The sequence below is a fragment of the Erpetoichthys calabaricus genome, chromosome 5, assembly GCF_900747795.2.
Source record: "Erpetoichthys calabaricus chromosome 5, fErpCal1.3, whole genome shotgun sequence".
Lineage (NCBI taxonomy): Eukaryota > Metazoa > Chordata > Cladistia > Polypteriformes > Polypteridae > Erpetoichthys > Erpetoichthys calabaricus.
In genome coordinates, this window is record NC_041398.2 from 87,082,952 (window position 1) to 87,104,220 (window position 21,269).

Sequence of the window (21,269 nt, forward strand, 5' to 3'; positions counted from 1 at the left end):
CACACCTGATTGTTTAAGTGTCGCAAGGATGTTAGTTCACTGCTTGTGTTGTCGTATTTTTCAGGAGTATTGTGAACGGGACCTTTTCGGAAATCAAAGAGGGCATGTTTTCTCACATGCCATCTCTCCAGCTGCTGTAAGTGCCACGGAAGGATTTTAAATAATTGGAATTTATATAATAAATAGTTAAATCGCAATGGTGCACTCATTTATGAGTGTTTTAAAATTGGCATTCCCCGGTAATTTGCTGCACAGCATATAACATGCTAAAATCAAATGGATTCATTTCCTAAGCCCATGTAATCAAATTCAGGGTGGACTAACGAGTAAGTACATAATAAATATGCCGGGTGTAACAAATTAGTCAAGAAACAGTGTCAGAATTATTGCTGTAGACACATTACTTAAAGTGTTTTAGAAAGTCATCCTTTATTTAGTTAAGCATTACCCTATCCACTATTAAAACGCAAGTTTCTTCTTCAGGTCAGGACTTTTTCCCCCTTTAGTTTGTTATTATTAGTGGATACCCAGAAGATTGCGTTTGGAGTGGTTAAGAAGCTTTACAAGTTCAGCTCTGGATGTGGCAATGGAAATTGTCATTTGGGTTGCTGCAGATGTATTTATTTGTTTTTGAAACATTGAGATAATGTTATTTTTCACTACAAGAAATCTAGACTTTTCACTATTTAGATAAAGCAATCTTGGATCACAACTGTCGTTTATTCATCGCTGAATAATAAATATTGCCACTGCATGTAACACTATGTCTACTACTTTCTTTTCACATCTGCCACAAAACAGCTTTGCTGCTCCTCTTGCTGTGAGTAAGCCTAATATAGAACAAACATTTTAAAATGTTGTGAATTGAAAGACTCATCTAATGGACATGTCGTCACATCATTCCAGTTATCTTTCTTTCTTTCTCTGAAATTGTCACAACATTTATTCCCATCACCCATTTTCATACAATGGAGGTGGCTCAAAGTGTTTTATAAGATGACAAAAAAAAAAAAAGAAAAGAAAAAAAATTAGAAATAGGTAAACAGAATAACAAATATTAGATAAGAACAAATTAATATGCATTTACCTAACAGGTAACAAAGTATAGTCCTTATTTCATTTTTAAGTCTCTAAGGATAAGTCCAATGTACTTAGGGGACAGAAGTTTTTTTTTAAATAAAAGAAGAAAATCTGCAGGGTTTCAAGGCCAAAAGATGGTCCAGTCCCCATGATTACTCTAGTGAAGCTCTTTGTCTTCATCTGCCCACCATTTCATGTGGCTGAGGCATACTTGGGGCAGGGTGCAGAGGCACATGACGCCACCACAGAGCACCGCAAATAGAGGATCTAAGATTACAATTAGGAATGTTAGGGGGTAAGTGATCCAAAATGTAAGAAGCCTCTAGATTATTTATAGTTTTATATACAGATAAAAATATTTAAAAATAAATCCTAAAGGACACTGGTAGCTAGTGCAGTGATGCTAAGGCTGGTGAGATAAGCTCAGATTTTATTTTTTAGTTAACTCTTTTAAGGCTGTTTTTTTTTTTTTTCCTTTTATCCCAGGGCTGAATATTTTTCTAAAAGTTTCAGTCTAGTTTCTCACAAAGATCAACATAAAATATCTGCTTCTGCATTCTGTCAATGCATGTTAGAGGTTTCTGACTGCTGCAGTGGCAGTTCTGTGGGGCAGGAGTAGTGAGTGGTGAGCTGCTCTCTTGCTGTTTTCTAAAAAAGCACACAAAGCAATGGTTTCTCATATAAATCCACATAAAATATCTGTTGATGCATGCAATGCCCTGTAGCCACATGTTAGAGGTCCCTGGCTGCCGCAGCAGTTGCAGAAGCAGGAGCAGTGGTGGTGGATCAGCTGGGGACCAGCCAGCTGACGCCGCTACCTCACTTGCATTTTATATCTTGATCTCCAGATCACTTTCTCCAAAATCAGAGTCTAACAAGTCGAGTCCAATTCAAAATAATTAAATATACTCAAAATGTCATCAACGAGTATTTTTCTTTGCGCATTCGCATAACTCTCTCACCAGATGTCGATGCCATTCTAGATAATGTTTACTCTATGCTACTCATGCACACACAGGGATTCAACCTCAAGTCAACGAATGTAACAGTCCTGTAAGCAAAGATGGTCTACCTATAACATAACAGTGACTCTTGTCAACGTTTACAGCTGATTATCTCCCTCTACCCTTGGTCAAAATCTGCCCTCAGCCACTTGTGTCGACAAAAGTCGTTGTTCGCCCCAAAAGAGTTAAGACTGTTGCTGCTGCATTTTGGACTAATTGCACCTGACTTGTCTCTTTTTGTTTCTGGAAATCCTGATGTGAGTGCAAAGACAAAAACATGTTAAGTGGAAGAATACAGTCTTAGTGATACGCCAGATGTGTGATTTGAAATTTAACTCTGAATTTAAAATGATCATGAGATTCTTTACTTCTTTATTTGTAAAGCCAGATGGCCCACTTTATTCTAAGGCCGTCACTGCCAATAATTAAAATTTCAGTTTTTTCCTTGTTATGTTTAAGGAAATTATTGTTCATCCATTCGCTGATGCTGGTCAGACATTGGATCAAAGGTTTGAGAACTTCAGAGTCATTTGGTGCATTCAACAAATAAATCTGTGTGTTGTCTGCATGGCTGACGTTATATTTTGAAATGATCAGGCCTAACGGGAGCATTTAGATTCAGAATAACAAGAGGCCCAAAACAGATCCCTGTTGCACCCCATTCATAACATCACAGATCTCTGGCATGTAATCATCACAAATGACAAAGAATTTTCTTCCTGCTATTAACCAACTGAAGGCACTACCAGAAAGCCCAACCCGTTGTCCTATGCAGTCAGTAAGAATGCTGTGATCAATGATAGCTAACGTTGCACTCGGGTCTAATAGAACAAGAGCTTTTATGCTGTATTATTTGAATCTGCATTACTTTAATCAATACAGACAGTTTCTATACTATGATTTGGTGTGGAACCTGACTGAAACATATCCAGAATAAAATTTGTATTCATTTAATTGTTGAAAAACTACTTTGTCTAAAATTTGATTTGAAATACACAGGTTAGAGATAGGGATAAATTGTCCAAGGCAGAAACATCAAGTAGTGGCTTAACTACAGTAGTTTTTATAAAGTCAAGAAAAGTTTGCCATAGTGTCCAATGAACAATCAGAGATGTCTTTGAAAAAGTCTTTAGGGACTGGATGGTGATAACTGAGTAATTACTCTACAAAATCAGTTTGGCTTATTTTAGTAATTGTAGAACTGTGTTGAAACTCAGCTAGGTTTGTACTTAAGATTTATGGCATACTACATCTTAAGTTAGATACTATCTCTGAAAAGAATGCTGTGAAAGACTTACTTTTAGCCTCTGAAGCTTTAAGAGGCCATTGAACAGACTGATTGGGTGCAAAACAAGATCAGTGGTTGTGAATAAGATTCTGGATTTTCCTGCACTATTATTTATTATTTTGAAGAAATAGGAGCTTCTCTCACATTAGAATAAGATATTATATTTGTTAATGTAAGCCGTCAATATTTTGCATTGGATTGTTAATTTAATTCTTCTCCATTTATGACATCCTCTCTTAAGTTTTCCATAAGAAATGTAACAATCGAGAGGAGACCTTTCAGGCCATTCAGCTTGTTTGTTTATCTAACAGCTAAGCTGTCCCCAGATCTCATCCAGATACGTCTTGAAGTTTGTCAAAGTTTCACCTTCAACAACATGTCATGGCAGTTTGGTCCAGATTCCCACTGTTCTTTATGTAAAGAAGGGCTTCTTTGCTTCAGTCCTAAATGCACTTCCCCTTAATTTGCACTGGTGTCCTCGAGTGTGTGACTCAACTGTTAAATTTAAAGAATTCTGCTGGATCTGCTTTATTGAAGACATGGATTAGGTCCCTACGGAGTCTCATCTGCTCGAGATTAAACAGGTGTTAACATACTGAGCCTGTCAGAGTAAGACATGTCCTTAAGTCCTCGGATGCACTTGGTTGCTCCCCTCTGCACAGCTTCAGGTGTTGCTATGTCTTTCTTGTACCATGGTAACGAAAACTGTAGACAATACTCCAGATGTGGTCTTACCAGTTCGTTATATAGTTTGAGCGTAATGACCCTTGACTTGATTTCAACAGTTTTTTTTTTATAATAAAACCTAACATTTTATTTGCCTTTTTAACTGCTCCAGTACATTGCTTAGTCAATGAAAATGTTACATCAACGTAAACCCCTAAATCCTTTTCAGAGTTTGCTTCCTGTATGACAATGTCATCCATCTTGTATTTATAATTGATGTTCTATTTGCCCACATGTAGCACTTTGCACTTTCCTACATTAAACAGGATTTTCCTAATGTTCTCCCAGTTCTGAAGCTTGTCCACATCTTTTTGAATTATTTTTTTGTTGTCTCCACAGCTTCTTCCATTCCTCCAATTTGAGTGTCATGTGCTAATTTTACAAGTTTACTAATCAACACTGGGAGCTATGTCATTAATAACAATCAGAAAAAGTAACAGTCCAAGGACAGACCACCAGGGGACTCCACTGGTGACCTCATTTTAACCCACGCAGAGCATTCTCCTCTTATCTGTACTCTTTGTCTTCTGTTGGTTAACAAACTTGAGATCCAAATCCATAGGCTACAGAAATCATTCTTGCTGAAGGAACTTTGAGGCAGAGAAGAGGCCTTTATATTTGCTTATTGTGATATTATGAGTCAATAGCTAACAATAGATCATAGAATTGTGTCCAGTACACCTGCTGCTCAGATGTAACCTGGGACAGCTAAGAGCATTTCATAAATGGCTTACATTCCTGCACTCACTTTCAAATGCTTTAGGATGTTTACTTGAGAGTGGCTAGTCAACCTCGCTTGGTCACCTGAACACTGTGCTTGTTCCAAGGGATAGTTTGCGAATGCTGTTAACTGTAGTTTGTATTGTCCTCTCCTTGGCTGTTCACTGGCCAGATTGTTTGGTTAGCTGAAACTCATTTATTGTAGCATGATGTCAGTTACAGTTTATGCATGTTTATGCATCTCTTTATTATTAATTCTCTTGATAGGTTGTATGATTATGTCATTTTCTGTTGCTATTGTCACATGCAGAGATTTGTTCATCTATGAAAAGACACTTAGCCTGTTGTTAAATAAGGAGTGACCCATCTTTTCATGTATTTCATGACCTCAGGGGTCAAGTAAAGTTTTATCTATCTATCTATCTATCTATCTATCTATCTATCTATCTATCTATCTATCTATCTATCTATCTGTCTGTCTGTCTGTCTGTCTGTCTGTCTGTCTGTCTGTCTGTCTGTCTGTCTGTCTGTCTGTCTGTCTGTCTGTCTGATTTAAAGGAATTGCACTGACCTTAGTAAAAGCACACCCAGAATAAACATCAGCTACATGGTTCCTGTTATTTCTCAGGGTAATATTTAGCAATGAAGCATTTATGAAGACCTCAAAGTGTCTAGTGTTAATTTTGATAATAAAACTATGGATTTTGCGTGCACAAGAGTCTGTGCAAAGTAATAGTTGACAGGCAGTCTGTGAGATAGCACAGTAGTATTTTATATTCAGGGAGTCCGTTATAAAGTGTTAAACACTTTCTTACGTGTTGTTTTCATATCATTCGCAGTTAAGCACATACAAGTAGGCCATCAATAGACACACATGGGGGCAACATGGTGGCACAGTGGCAGCACTGCGGTCTCGCAGTTAGGAGACCTGGGTTCACTTCCCGGGTCCTCCCTGCGTGGAGTTTGCATGTTCTCCCCATGTCTGTGTGGGTTTCCTCCCACCGTCCACAGATATGCAGGTTACGTGCACTGGCGATTCTAAATTGTCCCTGGTGTGTGCTTGGTGTGGGTGTGTGTGGATGTGTCCAGGATTTGTTTCCTGCCTTGCACCCTGTGTTGGCTGGGATTGGCTCCAGCAGATCCCTGTGACCCTGTAGTTAGGATATAGCGGGTTGGATGATGGATGGATGGATAGACACACATGGAACATGAGAGCAACACTTCACTTCACATAACTGCTTCAGGGCCGCCTTAACAACATCACAGGCCTCTTGGCAAAGTAGTGTACTGGGGCCCCATTTTGATAACAAAACAGAAACATACATCATACATCATACATACAGTAGGCATAAGAAACATTGTGGGCCCTTATGCTCCTGGGGCTCCTGGTCAGTGCCTATTGTGGCCATACCTTAAGATAGCCCTGCTGCTTATCGTGTTGAGGCTCGTGGTGGTAACAGGCTGAGCTAGACAAACCAGGCCACACTGTCCTGGATAAATGTGCCTCATATGGCCAGCTGAAAATGTTTCCAATTTGACTACATGTCCATTCCATCTCCACTGGTTGATTTCAGTGTGGAGAAGTAGCAGTTGAAAATGCATGAGAAAAATATATAGGAGCTTCTCAAGATTGAAACTATTGCGAATATTGATGGTTATAAATCCACTCATTTGCTGCAATCATCTAAACCTGCTTAATCTGATTTGTGGTTTATGTGAAGCTGAAGCCTATCCTAGTAACACCAAGTGTAAAGCAGGAACCAACCATGAATGTGACTCCAGCCATCATTGGGCAGACTCATGCTTGCCCAAGTTGTTGGGAAACAAGCAAACCTGGAGAAAAAGACACAGATACAAGGAGAAGATGAAAAATCCACTTCAGACAATGACTGAGCTGGAATCTGTAACCCAGTGTCTCTTAGAGCTCCTGCAGTGTTAGAAATTCTGAGTTTGTTAATAACATACTCATATATTTTAACGTACTGCATAGATGGCAATATTATACACTTACAGTAAATGTACAATTCGATACTTGGATAGTATCGCTTCCTTCTAATGTCTCTTATTACACAGACATGGCACTTTTCACTAACCTTAACTTAACCTAATGCTGTCTGTAACAGTTCTAAAGAAAATTGCTTTTAATGCCTGAACAGTATCAGTACATTCATTGACACTCTCTTTATCTCATATATGATGCACAATCAAACACATTGTGAACGACAGGAGCATAACTGAGCCATAGACCCTAAACACAACTGCCACAGGTTCAACTATAATGGTCTTAATTTTGTTCAGGTACCTAAGAGCACTGTAGATACAGGGATGGAGTATCCTTCATCTTTCTTCTCTTCCTTCCAACTCCTCTTCCTCCTCACAAGTGTTGCCTCCTGACTCTGACTTTCCAAGTTGAGGCGGAGAGTTCCTTATGCATCAGACCCTGGAAGTACTTCCAGTGGTTGGTCAAAGTCCAGAGGTGTTACTGTATTTCTGGGTCAGGCAGAAGTGTCATAAAGTAGGGATGATCAATCCCTGAAGCTCACCCTGGCGGCAGCCATGACACTCAGCAGGGCTGTCCCATGGGAATACGATTCCCAGCATGCCCCGTGGTCTGGAGAATGGGATCAGTGACACGTGGATGCTTTCCCTCTGGTGTGTCAGGGGGAGTATATACTCTGAACAGACTAACTTCCTGGATCCAACCATCATTCCGGCTTCACTTCCAGGCAAGGGGCCGCCTTTCCTTCTGGACAATCCCATAAGGCACTTACAACATACTCTGCTACACATTTTTTATTAAAGAAATATCTATATTTTTAATGGAAATACAAAAGTATTATAAACAGATGAGAAGCAAAGTATATTGATTTGCATGTAATTTCAGTTCTCACTTTTAATAATTTCTTTGTATTTAGCAATCCTGCATCACAGTCTTATCCTAAAATTAAAAAGAATTTTGTAATATATGAACAATTTATGGATGCACGGTATGTTTAGTGACAAAGTTAACTGATATGAAAGTTGGAGCATTTCAAAGTTAATTTACTTCATTCATTCATCAGTTATTACACTTTTGTTTATTAGTTTTGTAACAATGCGTTATATTCAAATGTTGTAGCAATAATAGAATGCACTTACATGTGTTGACTCCATGAAATATGTGTTATTTACAGCACTTTACAGTGGAGTTAAAAACGGAGCACAACGAGGCTTCTGGTGGCTCAGTAGCTTTTATGCACAGCAGACACGCAGTTCAAGAGAGTGAAAATGGCATCGATTGATGTGTGTCAGGGCTGGAAGGTCTGTGACTAATTGTTCAATTTTCTTAAACATAACATTTGTGAAAGGATACCCAAATGAATAGCATCCAATAATTGGCCATTGAAAAATGTCTATTAATACAAAATGACCAATACTAGCATAAAGTCAGTCTCAATATTACCCTATGAAAGGAAAAAGGGAATAGAAATAAGTTCCCCATCTAGATATCAATATTGGTTAAAACACTGAAATTTGTTAAAATCGGGGTCTTGTTGCGATCGTCCAAAAGATCACAGGCTTGGTGCTGTTATTAAACCCGTCCCAGGGCCATTTCTGGGCAAGTGCCTAGGTGCGCCCTCTAGTGGTCAGGGTGCATTGCTGCAGTCCCATGTAGAGATTCATATCTTTTTGTTTAGAAAAACTAGGGGGCTTTGTCCCCTGTTCACTTCACTCGCCCCCAGGGCACACTACACGCCAGCCACTTCGCGTCTCTGCCACTTGCATTGTGAAGGGGGGGCTGAACGCACACTAAGGAGATGCGGTCGGATCAGCTGCTGCTGCTGCCGCCGAGCTGCGTGTTCTGCTTGTCGCGCTGCGTGTCGATCATGTAAAAGTCTGTACAGCAGCTGTCCTTTTGTCTCACTGCCTTGTCTCACGGGACATTAAAGTGTCTTTCCGAGAAGATCACGTCTCGACCCAAGATTTTTTTATTATAATAGAGAGATTTCTCCAGACTGGACTGGAACACAAAGAAATGTTGGGCACCTCAACAGCCCCTGTCTGCACTATTCACAGTACAATCTGTTGCCCAGAAACAGCCCTGGCTGATGCAACATTTTTTAAAAATAATACAGACCTACGAACACTCGGACTCAAAGCAAATGTCCGATTATAATGTTTTATATTATTTTCGCATACTAGCGATGTTTGGTCTTAATGTCTGACGACCCACACAGTTCAACAATAACACGAACAACAGCAACAAAGATGATGATGGCAATGGTAATAATCCTCAAACTGTAGCATAGAAGTAGAAGAGACAGACATGGCCAAATAAAATGAAACAATCAAAATGGCAACAGGACTGCATAGCTCTTGAGTGAACTGCTAAAAGCTGATTTAAACCAAACTATGATTGTCTCCCAAATGGACATACAGTGGAACCTCGGTTTGCGAGTAACTTGGTTTACGAGTGTTTTGCAAGACGAGCAAAAATTTTTATTAAACTTTCACTTGATAAACGAGCGAGGTCTTGCAGTACGAGTAGTTCGTCTGCTGAGCGTCATGTGATCACAACTGAGCTGATGGTTCTTCTCTCTCTCTCTCTCTGCGGGATTGTGGGCAATCGTCTCCTATTCTCCGTCTGAGTCGGCGTGCCTCACTCATATAGTCAACATCCGTACGAGCGTATAGTGTTTACTACAGCATTAGCATTGTGACTGTGTGCGCACGCTCGTGTGTGTGTGTGTGTATGTGTGCTGTGATGTGCGAGTCCCCGTCTTGCACCTAAAAACAAGAAGCTGAGTCTCAGTACTTTAGCAACACAAGCTTTATTCAGCTTGAAACAGCAACAGCGCGGTTATTTATACACAGACACAGCAGTCAGGCAGGGCCCTACACATTTATAATGTTCCTTGTTCCTTGTATCACCCATCGACAACAGACGCTTATAGCATGTCCGCGATCTTTTCGGATTCGCTTTTACGGAGAACTGCTACATCGCTGGGAGACTGCGATTGCTTTGGGACGCTCTTCAGCATGTCATTCCGTTGGGTGCAATCCCACAAGAGTTTCGAAACTCACTCACACCAGCCATGATTCTTTCCAAAGGTAAAGTGCAAGTTAATTTGTTTTATGTATTTTTACTTTATATTTTGTATTAATCATTTTTATATGAATAGTTTTGGGTTGTGGAACAAATCATCTGAGTTTCCATTATTTCTTATGGGGAAATTCACTTTGATATACGAGTGCTTTGGACTACGAGCACATTTCCGGAACGAATTATGCTCGCAAACTGAGGTTCCGCTGTATATTAAAACTTGTGTTAAAGCTTTGCAAATAACGTCCTCTGTTGCTTACCAGCATTTGTGAGATTCACTCTGGGCACACTAAAGCAGTTGTGCATTGTTTTGGATAGGTAGATTGCATTATTTGCATACACAAGCATACGGTAAATAGGAATTGTGGGTAAAGATTCTTATTTAAAGATAACCATTAATATAAGTTTTCAGTTTTATTTTATTCATTTAATCAACATGTATATGTTATGGTAATGGCTTAGTTAAAATAAATAAATAAATATGTAGAATGTCACCGTCATCAAAAGGCCCACAAGTTTAGCTGGTGGTTTAACTAGATAACTATAGATAAAGGTCGTAGTTTCAGTATTAAGTGTTTCTTTCCTAATTCTCTTTAGAGAAACGTTGAAAGCAATAACTAAGGATAACTAATACAGCCCGATTCGTATAAATTTTCTGAAATGGCACCCCTCAAGAGCATATTTTTCTGAGACGGCCTTGTGAACAGACTTTGCTATAACTCAACATTCTCAAATTGTGAATTGGAGGTCCAAAATTCTTCACTGTCTCCAGGTCTCAATGTACAGCTCTAGCAGTGATGATTCCTCTCAAAGCAAAGGGGGTGGCCGGTTGATAAACTCAACCCTTTACAATAAAAATCTGCAGATAATATTGTTCAGTCAGTTCAGTCTTATACTGTATATACTTACACAATTGATTTCCCCTTCCGTGTATTTCCAAGGAAATGACATTTTTGTGCTCTGTTATTTAAATTACCAAAAGCAACAGGAGAAGGGTGCTGCTGTGTGAGCTCTTTGCACGTGTGCTCTACATAGTGTTTGACTTACCTGTGCTGCTATCAGATGATAAACAGAGGACATTATACAAAATATAAAAGTTCAAGCAACTGCTCTCAAGGTAGAATTGTAACAGTAAGCTAATTCATAGTTGAAGTCGCATAAAACGTTTCTCTGTTTTAAAATGGACGAGCTTGCAAATTCACCAGTGCTTTTCAATGGGAGCTTTTGAAATTTTACAACTTCGTACGGCGCGATCTGTTTTGAGATATATGAACGAAGATGGAACTGTCTTCAGGTTTCTTTGAAGAATAAGTGTGCCACATCTCAACAAAACTGTTCCACATGGGACGGCTGAATTGTTTCATGCGGACAGACAGACAGACAGACAGACAGACAGACAGAGACGCATGCACGCACGCTTTCACAATTGGTACTTCTCACGTTCTTTGCAAATGCACCTGAAACCTGAAAAGTCAAGAAGACTATTTCCATTCTTGATTCATCTCAACTAGCAACAAAAAAAAAAGTCAAATTTGTCTCTGCTGAAATAACATGAAGTTGAATTTTTTTTTATCTTGACTCCTTTGTTGTTGTTGTTTTTTTTAACATCTGTGCCATTCTGTATAATGTGGCACCGTGATTGCTTTCAGCCATTTGTACTCAAGTTAGCTTGACTGCCTTCTGTGTAGAAATTTGCCCAGATTTCATTTTGGGAACTCCAATTACCTCCAATACCTCATGATATTAGAGTCATCCATGGCATCAGAAGTGACCCCAGTTTGAGGGAGCTTAAGTGAGTGTGTGAGAAAGAGACTGGCATTGCATCTTTAGTTGTCTCCAGTCCTGCCAGCTCTCCACAAGCCATATATTAAAACTGTAGTTCTGCGTAAAGCATGGATGGACATGTCACATACATATGAGACTTCAGTGCAACTGTGTGTTCACTGTATAAATATCATTTTAGAATGCAGATATAAAGAACACATGAGGGCTGCAGACCTACACCAATGTCTATTCAGATGTGCTTTTTCTGGCTGAAATGATCGGTCCACTTATCTGAAGAAGATGAAGTAGCGACCCTAATTATGTTAGAAATTATCTGAATGGTGAATAATACTGATAATCCCCAAGCAGTGCTGCTTTTGAAATAAACGGTGGTTAATATTACAGCATGGCATGAAAAAAATACACTGATAACAAGGATGTTATAAGACTTTGCTTATTCAGAGAAGAGAGGATTTAAAATGGTAAATATATACCAACCAGTAATAAATATGCCTCCATTAATTCAATACGCTAGTCTAGCATTTTTAAACCGATGTACTTGAATCAATGTGCTGTAGATCAGTAAATCTAAAAAAAACTATACACCATATGCTTGGGGTCCCAGAAGTTCAATTTCTTGCTGACTCTGAGAAGTGAGGGGGGGGGCTTGTAGTGGGCCAGCTGTCGTTATTCTGCTCTGGGGACCTGCTAACTGTACAAGGAGATCTTGACATCCGGCCTGTTAAATTTGCTTATTGGTCGCAGATGTGATGAGGGATGGAGTCATCTTACAGTTTCATAGTATGGCGGTTTCAAGAGGGGGATCATTGAAAAGGCATAAACTCTTAATCCCAAGACTTTACAGAAGCACTGAATCATCATATCCATGGAACATCTCTGCTGTTACAAATTGAAGGTCATTTTTAGCCAGTAACTGAAGATTGCCCGACATGATTTTTTTTTGCTTTGTTTTCCTCATTTGACCATTGTTACCTGTGGTCCTTTTCCATGATGTCTGTTGTAAGGCAGCAGTGCTGGGAGCCTAAGAGGTGTTAATTTGCGTTATGCTGCCGCCTCCAACTTTAGTTGTAAGGAGGACTATTTCAGACAAAATTAAATAAATAAATAAAAGTACTGTGAAAATGTGAGCAAAAATAAGTAAATGTGTCAGGAAATGTGAGAATAAATAAATAAACGTGTCACGAAATGTGATTTTTATTGCTTATTTACTTATTTAATTTTGTGCGTAATATTCCTCCAAATGCATCATGATATACAGCTTGCAATAGAACTGCCACTTTCACTTGTCAAAGTTGAGAGAGTGGGCTCTAGGGCATACTGTGTTTTCATTGCTGAATCGTCTTCTGTAGATGGCTCGTGCCTAATTCAACACGTCAGTACAGGAGATGGTAAATGAGATAATTAGAGAAACGCTTACTATTGCCAATGAAAATGGATTCTGTTGAAGTTATCACATATTTCAGAGAGAGAATTGTAGATTAATCTGAGGAAATTACAATATTTGCGTCCCTTTAAGACTACAATATCGATGAAACTATTTTGAAAACATTGAAGAACTGGTGCAACAGACTAGGCTACACGCCAGTTCAAATGACGAAGTTACCTGTCCTGGACACCCATCCTTTGACATTCCAGCTGAGTCAATAGTACATTTGTTTTATGCAGTTTTAAGGTTACAACAGATTGCACATCTTTATGGTGTATTTGAGAAGGTGATTACAAGGCGGATGAGCCCCAATCCCAATGAGCGGCCCCAACCCCAACACAGATAGGCAGAGACGCAGATGTAACACACACAACACTCTTTATTCTGAGCTGGGAAGCACTTTTTCTCTTTTTCACTTTTTCTCAGAGCACAGCACAACACAGCACCAAAATACACAGTCCAGCACAAAACCCTTCTCTTCTTCTCCTTATTTCTCTGCTTCCACTCCTTTCCCGGCAAGCTTCATCCACCTTCTCCTGACTCTCACCCAGAAGGACTCCAGGTGTCCAACGACCTTCTTCCCGCAGCACTTCTGGGTGTGGAGGGAGTGCTGCTTAATAAGGCTCGAGAAACATCCAGGCACCCCCTGGTGGTGGCCACAGGTCCTAGCAGGGTTGAGCTTCCATGCTCCAAACCCGTGGCCCCACTGCAAGCCAGGGTGGCTGCCCTCTAGTGTTCCAGGGTAGATAATGTCCTGAATAAACTCTCCCCTCCGATCCTTCCACTATTGAGTGCGGTCCGCCACAGTTTAGACACTTTGACATGAAAAGCCCAAAGCAGGGCAAACTAATATTTTGAACTGAATTTAACTGACCCTTTTTTACAAGTCTAAAGTTAGGTGCATATTTGTAGCTGCTTTTTCAAACGACTTTACAGCTCTGATCAGTGGCAAACATGATACTTTCTTATCTACCACACTGAACTGTGATATTTAGCCATCAGACATTTAACAGTTTTATGATAGTGAGCACCCCAATTTAACCCTAACCCAACCGTCACAAGTTCGATGGCTCAATGCGACCCTGTTCAGGAATAAGCGGGTTAGAAAATGACTGACTAACTATTTCAGACCTCTACTCCTCCATCTCAGATGACTAGTTAGATGCCATGATCTCTAGCATTCAAAGACATCAACCAAACATGAAATATATGATGATATATGGTCATCTGAAATCACAAGGAGTACGAGTCCCAAGTATGTGGCAGAAAGTATCCTGTTTTGAATTATGCATGAGCAATCTACAGAAGACGATTCACCAATCAAAACACAGTATGTGCTAGAGCCCACCCTCTCAACTTTAATGAGTGAAAGTTTATTTCAAGCCATATTTCATGGTGCATTTAGATCAATATTACAGACAAAATTCAATAAATAAATAAATAAGCAACAAGTCGTCTCGATGCATGCTCAATAATCCAGGTAAGGAAATTCTAGAAAGTTGATTCAGTTCATCTGGACATAGTTCTTTTCCAGGGAGATACGTTACATCACTCATCCAAGTGACTTCCTCAGTCTCAGTTGACTGCAGGTTTCTCCAACCTTATAAACAGTACCTTTGCATAATGACCGCAACTAGCGCCATTGACTTAACACTGGGCCGTGTAAACAATGATATGCAAATTGTCCATTGATCAATGGCCATGAGTACCATTCACAGAGAGTTGGGGAATGACTGCAATCACAGCATTGTAAGATGGTGAAAGATGTACCCTTAGGCCCCCTCCTCAGTTCACAGATGGTCGTTCCTTTTTCACGTAAATGGCCTCCTTGACTCCTCGCTCAAACCAGCGTTCCTCCTTGTCCAGGACGTGCACATCTTCATCACTGAAAGAGTGACCACTGTCCTGTAGATGTAAATAGACTGCGGAGTCCTGGCCTGACGAGGTAGCTCTTTTGTGTTGTGCCATCTGCTTCGCCAGTGGTTGTTTGGTTTCCCTGATGTATAATTCACGGCAATCCTCTTGGCACTTAACTGCGTAAACTATATTACCCGATCCGTGGGGTGGACCAATTTTTGCCATAGCGTGTTTTGCGGTTTGAAAGCCACAGCGTCTCAGCTGTTCCGATACTCCTGACACACAAGGGATCACCAAAGGTTTTCACTTAGGCAGCGGTTGTCCTTCCTCTCTCTTGAATTGCTTAGAGCATTCTTTAGGTGTCTTCCCTGCTTTGACAAAAGTCCAGCTGGGATAACCACATTTACTCAGGGCCTTTTTTGATATGATGTTCTTCTGCTTCCCAGGCCACTGTGTCTGTGGGTATGGTGTTTGCTCTGTGATGTAGAGTCCTGATGACACCTATTTTGTGCTCTTGGGGTTGGTGAGAGTCAAACGTTTAATACTGATCCGTATGCGTTGGTTTACGGAACACATCAACTTTCAAATGTCCCCCATTGCTGATGGCAATTTCACAATCTAAGAAAGCTAGCCTGTCACGTTTCATGTCCTCCCTGGTGAACTGGATGTGTTTGTCCACTGAGCTGATGTGGTCAGTGAATTGTGGTATATCCTGAGATTTTCACCCAGGTGTTGTCCACATACCTGAACCAATGTCTCAGTGGTGTTCCAGGATAGGATAATAGCACCCTCTTTTCCACTTCTTCATAACACATTTATTTATTTATGCTCACATTTCACAGTACTTTTAATAATTTGTGCTTTTATTTGTTTCATTTTGCCCAAAATAGTCCTCCGTATAGTTATCCCACTATTTTTACTGGTGTAATGATCCCGGTTCCCAACATCCAGGACTGTCTACAAACACTAGCTACTAAATGCTTCAGACCACAGAATAATCTTAAAACACACCCACACACAAAGAGCAGTAATTTGATTCTTACATTGGTGCTGTTCTTTCACACTTACAGGAGTGAGACCTTGCTAGACTTGTTTTAATCTGAATTTTTCAGCAAGTAGCTTTATCTGTTTTGAAGTGACGATTTGTGTAATTACATTTCCATTGAATCTGATAAGCAATAATAATAAATTGCATACAATTCTTTTTCATCTTTAAGAATATTGTTTTGATAATCAGACCAAAAACATTCCACAAGAACCCATCCATTCATTTCCTGTACCAGTTAAATCCAAATTCAGGGACACACTGAATCGCAGGCTATCCTGTATGTAAGGCAAGAACCAGCACTAAATGGGACACCAGTTCATCCCAATAGACTCACTTTTACTGGACAATATAAGGGCACCAATTAACTGAACACTCACATCTTTGGGATGTAAGAGGAAATCTGGAGAACTTGATGAAAAACAAAAACGTGAGAATGCACAGATTCCACCCTGACAGTAAGTGGACCACAATTCAAAACCAGGCTGCTGGAGGGGGCCAACCATGGAAGGGTGCTGGATCCTCAGAGTGGGGCTCCAGGGCATCACAAAGTACACTCGTACACCACCCACACACACTCACAAATTATCTTAACACCTATGTCTAGAAAGTGTAGGCAGCAAAAAGAATTCGAAAAGACCAGGGCCTCATTTATAAACGGTGTGTACACACAAAACTTTTGCAAAGGCCCATTTCCATGCTCACATCAAGATGTGTAAAAACTAAACTTGGTGTAAAGCTATGCACATTTTCATGGCAGCCTCAGACCATGCATACACACTTTTCTGCACAGTTTTGTAAACGGGCTGCACCCAGTGTCAAAGCAGTGCTACTGTTTCTGTGTGGTCTCCCTTCCTTTTTTAGATTTGCATCCATGACGCGGTTTCATCAAATGCACCAATCAATTGCATACCACTTACAGATTTAAGATACTTGATATTTCAGACCACAAAGTTGTGTCATTGGAGCTGCCCTTTTTCTCCTCCCGTATCAAACCAAAACGACAGATCTACTTCAGAAATCTGAAGAATATCAATGTGGATGCCTTGGCCTTAGACCTTACATTTCTCTCCTCTGACTTTATCAGCTCCCTCTCTGTTGCTGACCTTGTGGATTTTTTACAACCAGTCCCTGAGCAGTCTCCTGGACTTCCACGCCCCTTTAACATCTAGGTCCGTCTCATTCTCGTGCTCAGCACCTTGGTATACCTGCGAGCTGCGAAAAATGAAGGCGGCTGGGCGTGTCCTTGAGCGGCGGCTCAAGGCCTCTGGGCTGACTGTCCATAAACAGGCTTACAGAGAACACATGAGAGCGTATGCAGAAGCTCTGAAGGTTGCACGGTCCAAGTTTTATTCCACCATCATCAGAAATGGCTCCAGCAACCCTAAAAAACTTTTTTCAACCATAAATCATCTTGTCAAACCTCCTTTACCTGCCCATTCTGAGACCACTGATGACAGATGCAACATGTATATCAACTTTTTTAAACAAAAAGTTGATAATATCCGTTTACACCTCTCTACCAAGGATATCTTGCCCTTCCCAACTGTTGACTCATTGTCTGAGACCGTCCATCCTCTTTGCTCTTTCTCTGTTGCCACACGGGAAGAGGTGGAGGATGTCATCAGGAAAATGAAACCGTCTACTAGTTCCCTGGACCCTTTCCCCTCACCCTTGCTGAGGGCCAACATTTCTGCCATCTCTCCACTTATCACCAGGATAATAAATCAGTCCCTCCTGGCTGGCCATATTCCTTCTGCACTAAAAACTGCTGTCATCAGACCTCTACTGAAAAAATCCACCTTGGATCCTGAAGTTCTCTCCAATTATAGGCCCATCTCCAATCTTCCATTTCTCTCCAAAGTCCTGGAAAAAATAGTTGCAGCACAACTTCACGATCATCTCAAACTGAACAATCTGTTTGAAAAGTTTCAGTCTGGTTTTCGCCCTGGCCATAGCACTGAAACAGCCCTGGTCAGGGTCACCAATGATCTTCTGATGACGGCAGATACTGGTTCACCTTCACTACTTATCCTCCTTGACCTGACAGCTGCTTTTGACACAATAGACCATAACATCCTTCTTCACCGCCTGCAATACACTATTGGACTCTCAGGAATTGTTCTAAATTGGTTTACATCATACCTGACTGGCAGAACTGAGCATGTCGCCCTTGGCAGCGCAAAGTCCCACACCCACAACGTCGCCTGTGGTGTTCCACAGGGCTCTGTGCTGGGCCCTATACTTTTTACTATCTACATGCTCCCCCTTGGAACTGTCATTGGCAGACATGGTTTATCGTTCCATTGCTATGCCGATGACACTCAGCTTTACCTCAGGACTACTCCCACCTCCTCTACTGCTCCTCTGCCAACATCTACATTGTCTACCTGCCTGGAGGAGATAGAGGCTTGGATGAGGCTCAATTTTCTTCAGTTGAACAGATCCAAAACAGAAGCCATCTTAGTTGGTACATCACATCATCTTCGCTCTTCTACCATCACCAGTATTACTTTCTCTGGCCAAAATATTCCTCTTTCCACATCTGTTACTAATTTGGGTGTTAGAATGGACTCCCAACTTACTTTTGACACCCACATCAAATATCTCTGTAAGTCATCTTTTTACCATCTCAAGAACATCGCCAAACTCCGCCCATTACTCACCCTGGCAGATGCAGAGAAGCTCGTCCATGCCTTTGTCTCTTCCAGGCTGGATTACTGTAATGCACTCATCATTGGGATTCCTGGCAAGAGTATCCAGAGACTCCAGTATATTCAGAACAGCGCTGCCAGGATCCTGATGAGGGTGCGAAAGTATGATCACATCACCCCAATCCTGAAAACCCTTCACTGGCTCCCTGTTTCATTCAGAATAGAGTACAAGGTCTCCCTTCTTACCCATCAGTGCATTTATGGACATGCCCCTCTTTATCTACAGGAACTCCTTACCCCCCATAACTCCTTACGTTCCCTCCGCTCTGTACTCACTAACACTCTTCAAGTCCCCAGAACTAAGCTCAGCAGCATGGGTGACAGGGCGTTTTCATCGGTGGCGCCGAGGCTGTGGAATGCCCTCCCTGATTACCTGAGAGCCCCACAGTCGACTGAGGCCTTTAAGCGAAACCTAAAAACTCATCTTTTTAGAAAGTCATTTTGTTAAAGTATTTTATAGACTCTTCTGTTCTTTTTTTTATTTTATTATTCTATTTTTACTCTGTAGCACTTTGGGATTGCTAAAATATAAAGTGCAATATAAATAAAATTTATTATTATTATTATATATAAAATTTCCTTACACTGTGGTTGTATTGGCAAACATCAAAGCACAATTTGCAGCAACGTCTGGTTTTCCAAATGTAATCGGAGCAGTCGACTACACACACATTGCTATAAAGTTGTCTTCAGAGAATGAATTTGCTTAAGTAAATAGAAAGCCTTTCCACTCTATTAATGTACAAATTATCTGTGATGCAAAAATGTGTTTCGTTAATGTTGTGGAGAGATATATAAGTGTCTTGCCAACAGCGGCTCGCTGTTTGAACGGTGTGAGACCCAGAATTCTGCTACCTCCACCAGTGGTGTTAACACTAAGACAGTGGGCTGCCACTCACCTTTTCACATTAAATTTGATATCTCAGTACTTCTTTTTTTATTTTGGGCACTGTGATTTTCTGAACTTGAATTTCTGAGTACCTCCGCCGTGCTGTGCCACTCTATCAATTTCCTTTTGTTGCTTATACCACTACTGTATTTAAGCCACCAAATTCTAAGTTTTTCCTTGCCTCAACTTCACTGAGCAGGTCCTCCATTTTGCATTCACTGAAATTCTTCTTTTTTACATGTGCTTTTGCATTGTCTTTTAACAAAACACTGAATGAAATGGGTTATTTATGTTGATTTACATATTGAAAATGGCAAAATTCTGGAAGGAACTGGGGCTGTAGGCTCGTGCATGTGTGTTAAAATTCACATTGATTTGGATTTATAAAGGGAAGTGCATGGAACTTTATTACACACAGTTTTATGCATCTGAATTTTTTTGTGCATACGCACATTTCCTGTTTTGTCCATATGCCATATTTTAGTGTGAATTCTACACAAGGTATTATACATGAGGACCCAGGAGTTTTGTGTGCAGTTCTGGGCACCATGGTACAAGAAAGTCATAGCAGCACCTGAAGCTGTGCAGAGGAGAGCAACCAGGTACATCCCCTGACTTAAAGATTTGTCCTACTGTGTTTGACTCAGAGAATTAATCCTGTTTAGGCCTCAATCAGCACTCTGGTTGCACAGTGTCACAAAAACAACCATAAGACGTTGAGAAGGTTTGGGGCAGCCACCCGTATAAATTTTCCCAGCTGCAAAACTGATTCAGTAGAACAGACATGTTCACACAACTGAGTCCAAAACAGAACTAACTTAGTATACACAAGATGGCAGCTTTAAAGGCCGGAAGCGGAAGTGATGTCATTGGCTGCCCCAGAGCCAGGCGGGATTTCCCTAAAATGGTCTGTAAGAGATTGAGAGGGAGAATTAGTGCACTTCGCCACCCCCCCTGGTCCGGCATGGAATTACATGTACTCAAGCCCTTTAGTTGTCTCCTAAACACGCGTGTGTGACAACAGATCCTGAGACCAGACACACCGGAAGAATGGTCCTGCCAACCAGCAAACTTACCTGATGAAGTGATGGAGACAAATGCTTAAAAATGCATTTTTGAGCAAGGGTCTTGAGAAGAAAAAAGCTACAATGTAGCTCTTATGATTTTGTTAAGGATTGAAGTTTTGAAACTGAATTGTAATCATTTTCAGAGAAGAGTAGTAAGGTGCAACATTCCACAGGGCCCAAGGTATCCGCCTCACGAAAGGGACATGCACAACCTGCGACATGACAGGTAATCCTTGTGCTAGCGTGTTGCCCTATATGAAACCGGTAAATTCAAATATTCCATGAATGATATCTTATCGATAATGATGTTTGCTGAACAGAGAAACTCACTAGACAAAACAAAAATGACCCATGATGTACTGTCCAGAGCTTTGGCTCTAACACCTCTTGCTTTACTGACTAACTGAATCGACTGGTATGTAGTTTCATGTGACTTCCCACATGGCTTAGCCATTGTTGTGGGTTTATATATAACTATCCATGGTACCTGTCAAAGGTAATTGGTAATTACAGTAAACAATTTAAAACTATTTGCTATCTCTTGCCCTACGTGTATCTTTAGAGCCTTTCCTCAATATTCATGCA

The 21,269-nt window shown here is 40.6% G+C and overlaps 1 protein-coding gene across 1 annotated transcript in view; it reads left to right on the top strand.

Moving 5' to 3' along the window:
- Positions 1-21,269, top strand: part of lgi2a (leucine-rich repeat LGI family, member 2a) — a 68,135-nt gene that overhangs the window by 1,198 nt on the left and 45,668 nt on the right. The window contains exon 2 of the mRNA XM_028802989.2: positions 65-136. Coding sequence (XP_028658822.2) covers positions 65-136 — 72 coding nt within the window. The remainder of the gene's footprint in view (positions 1-64; positions 137-21,269) is intronic.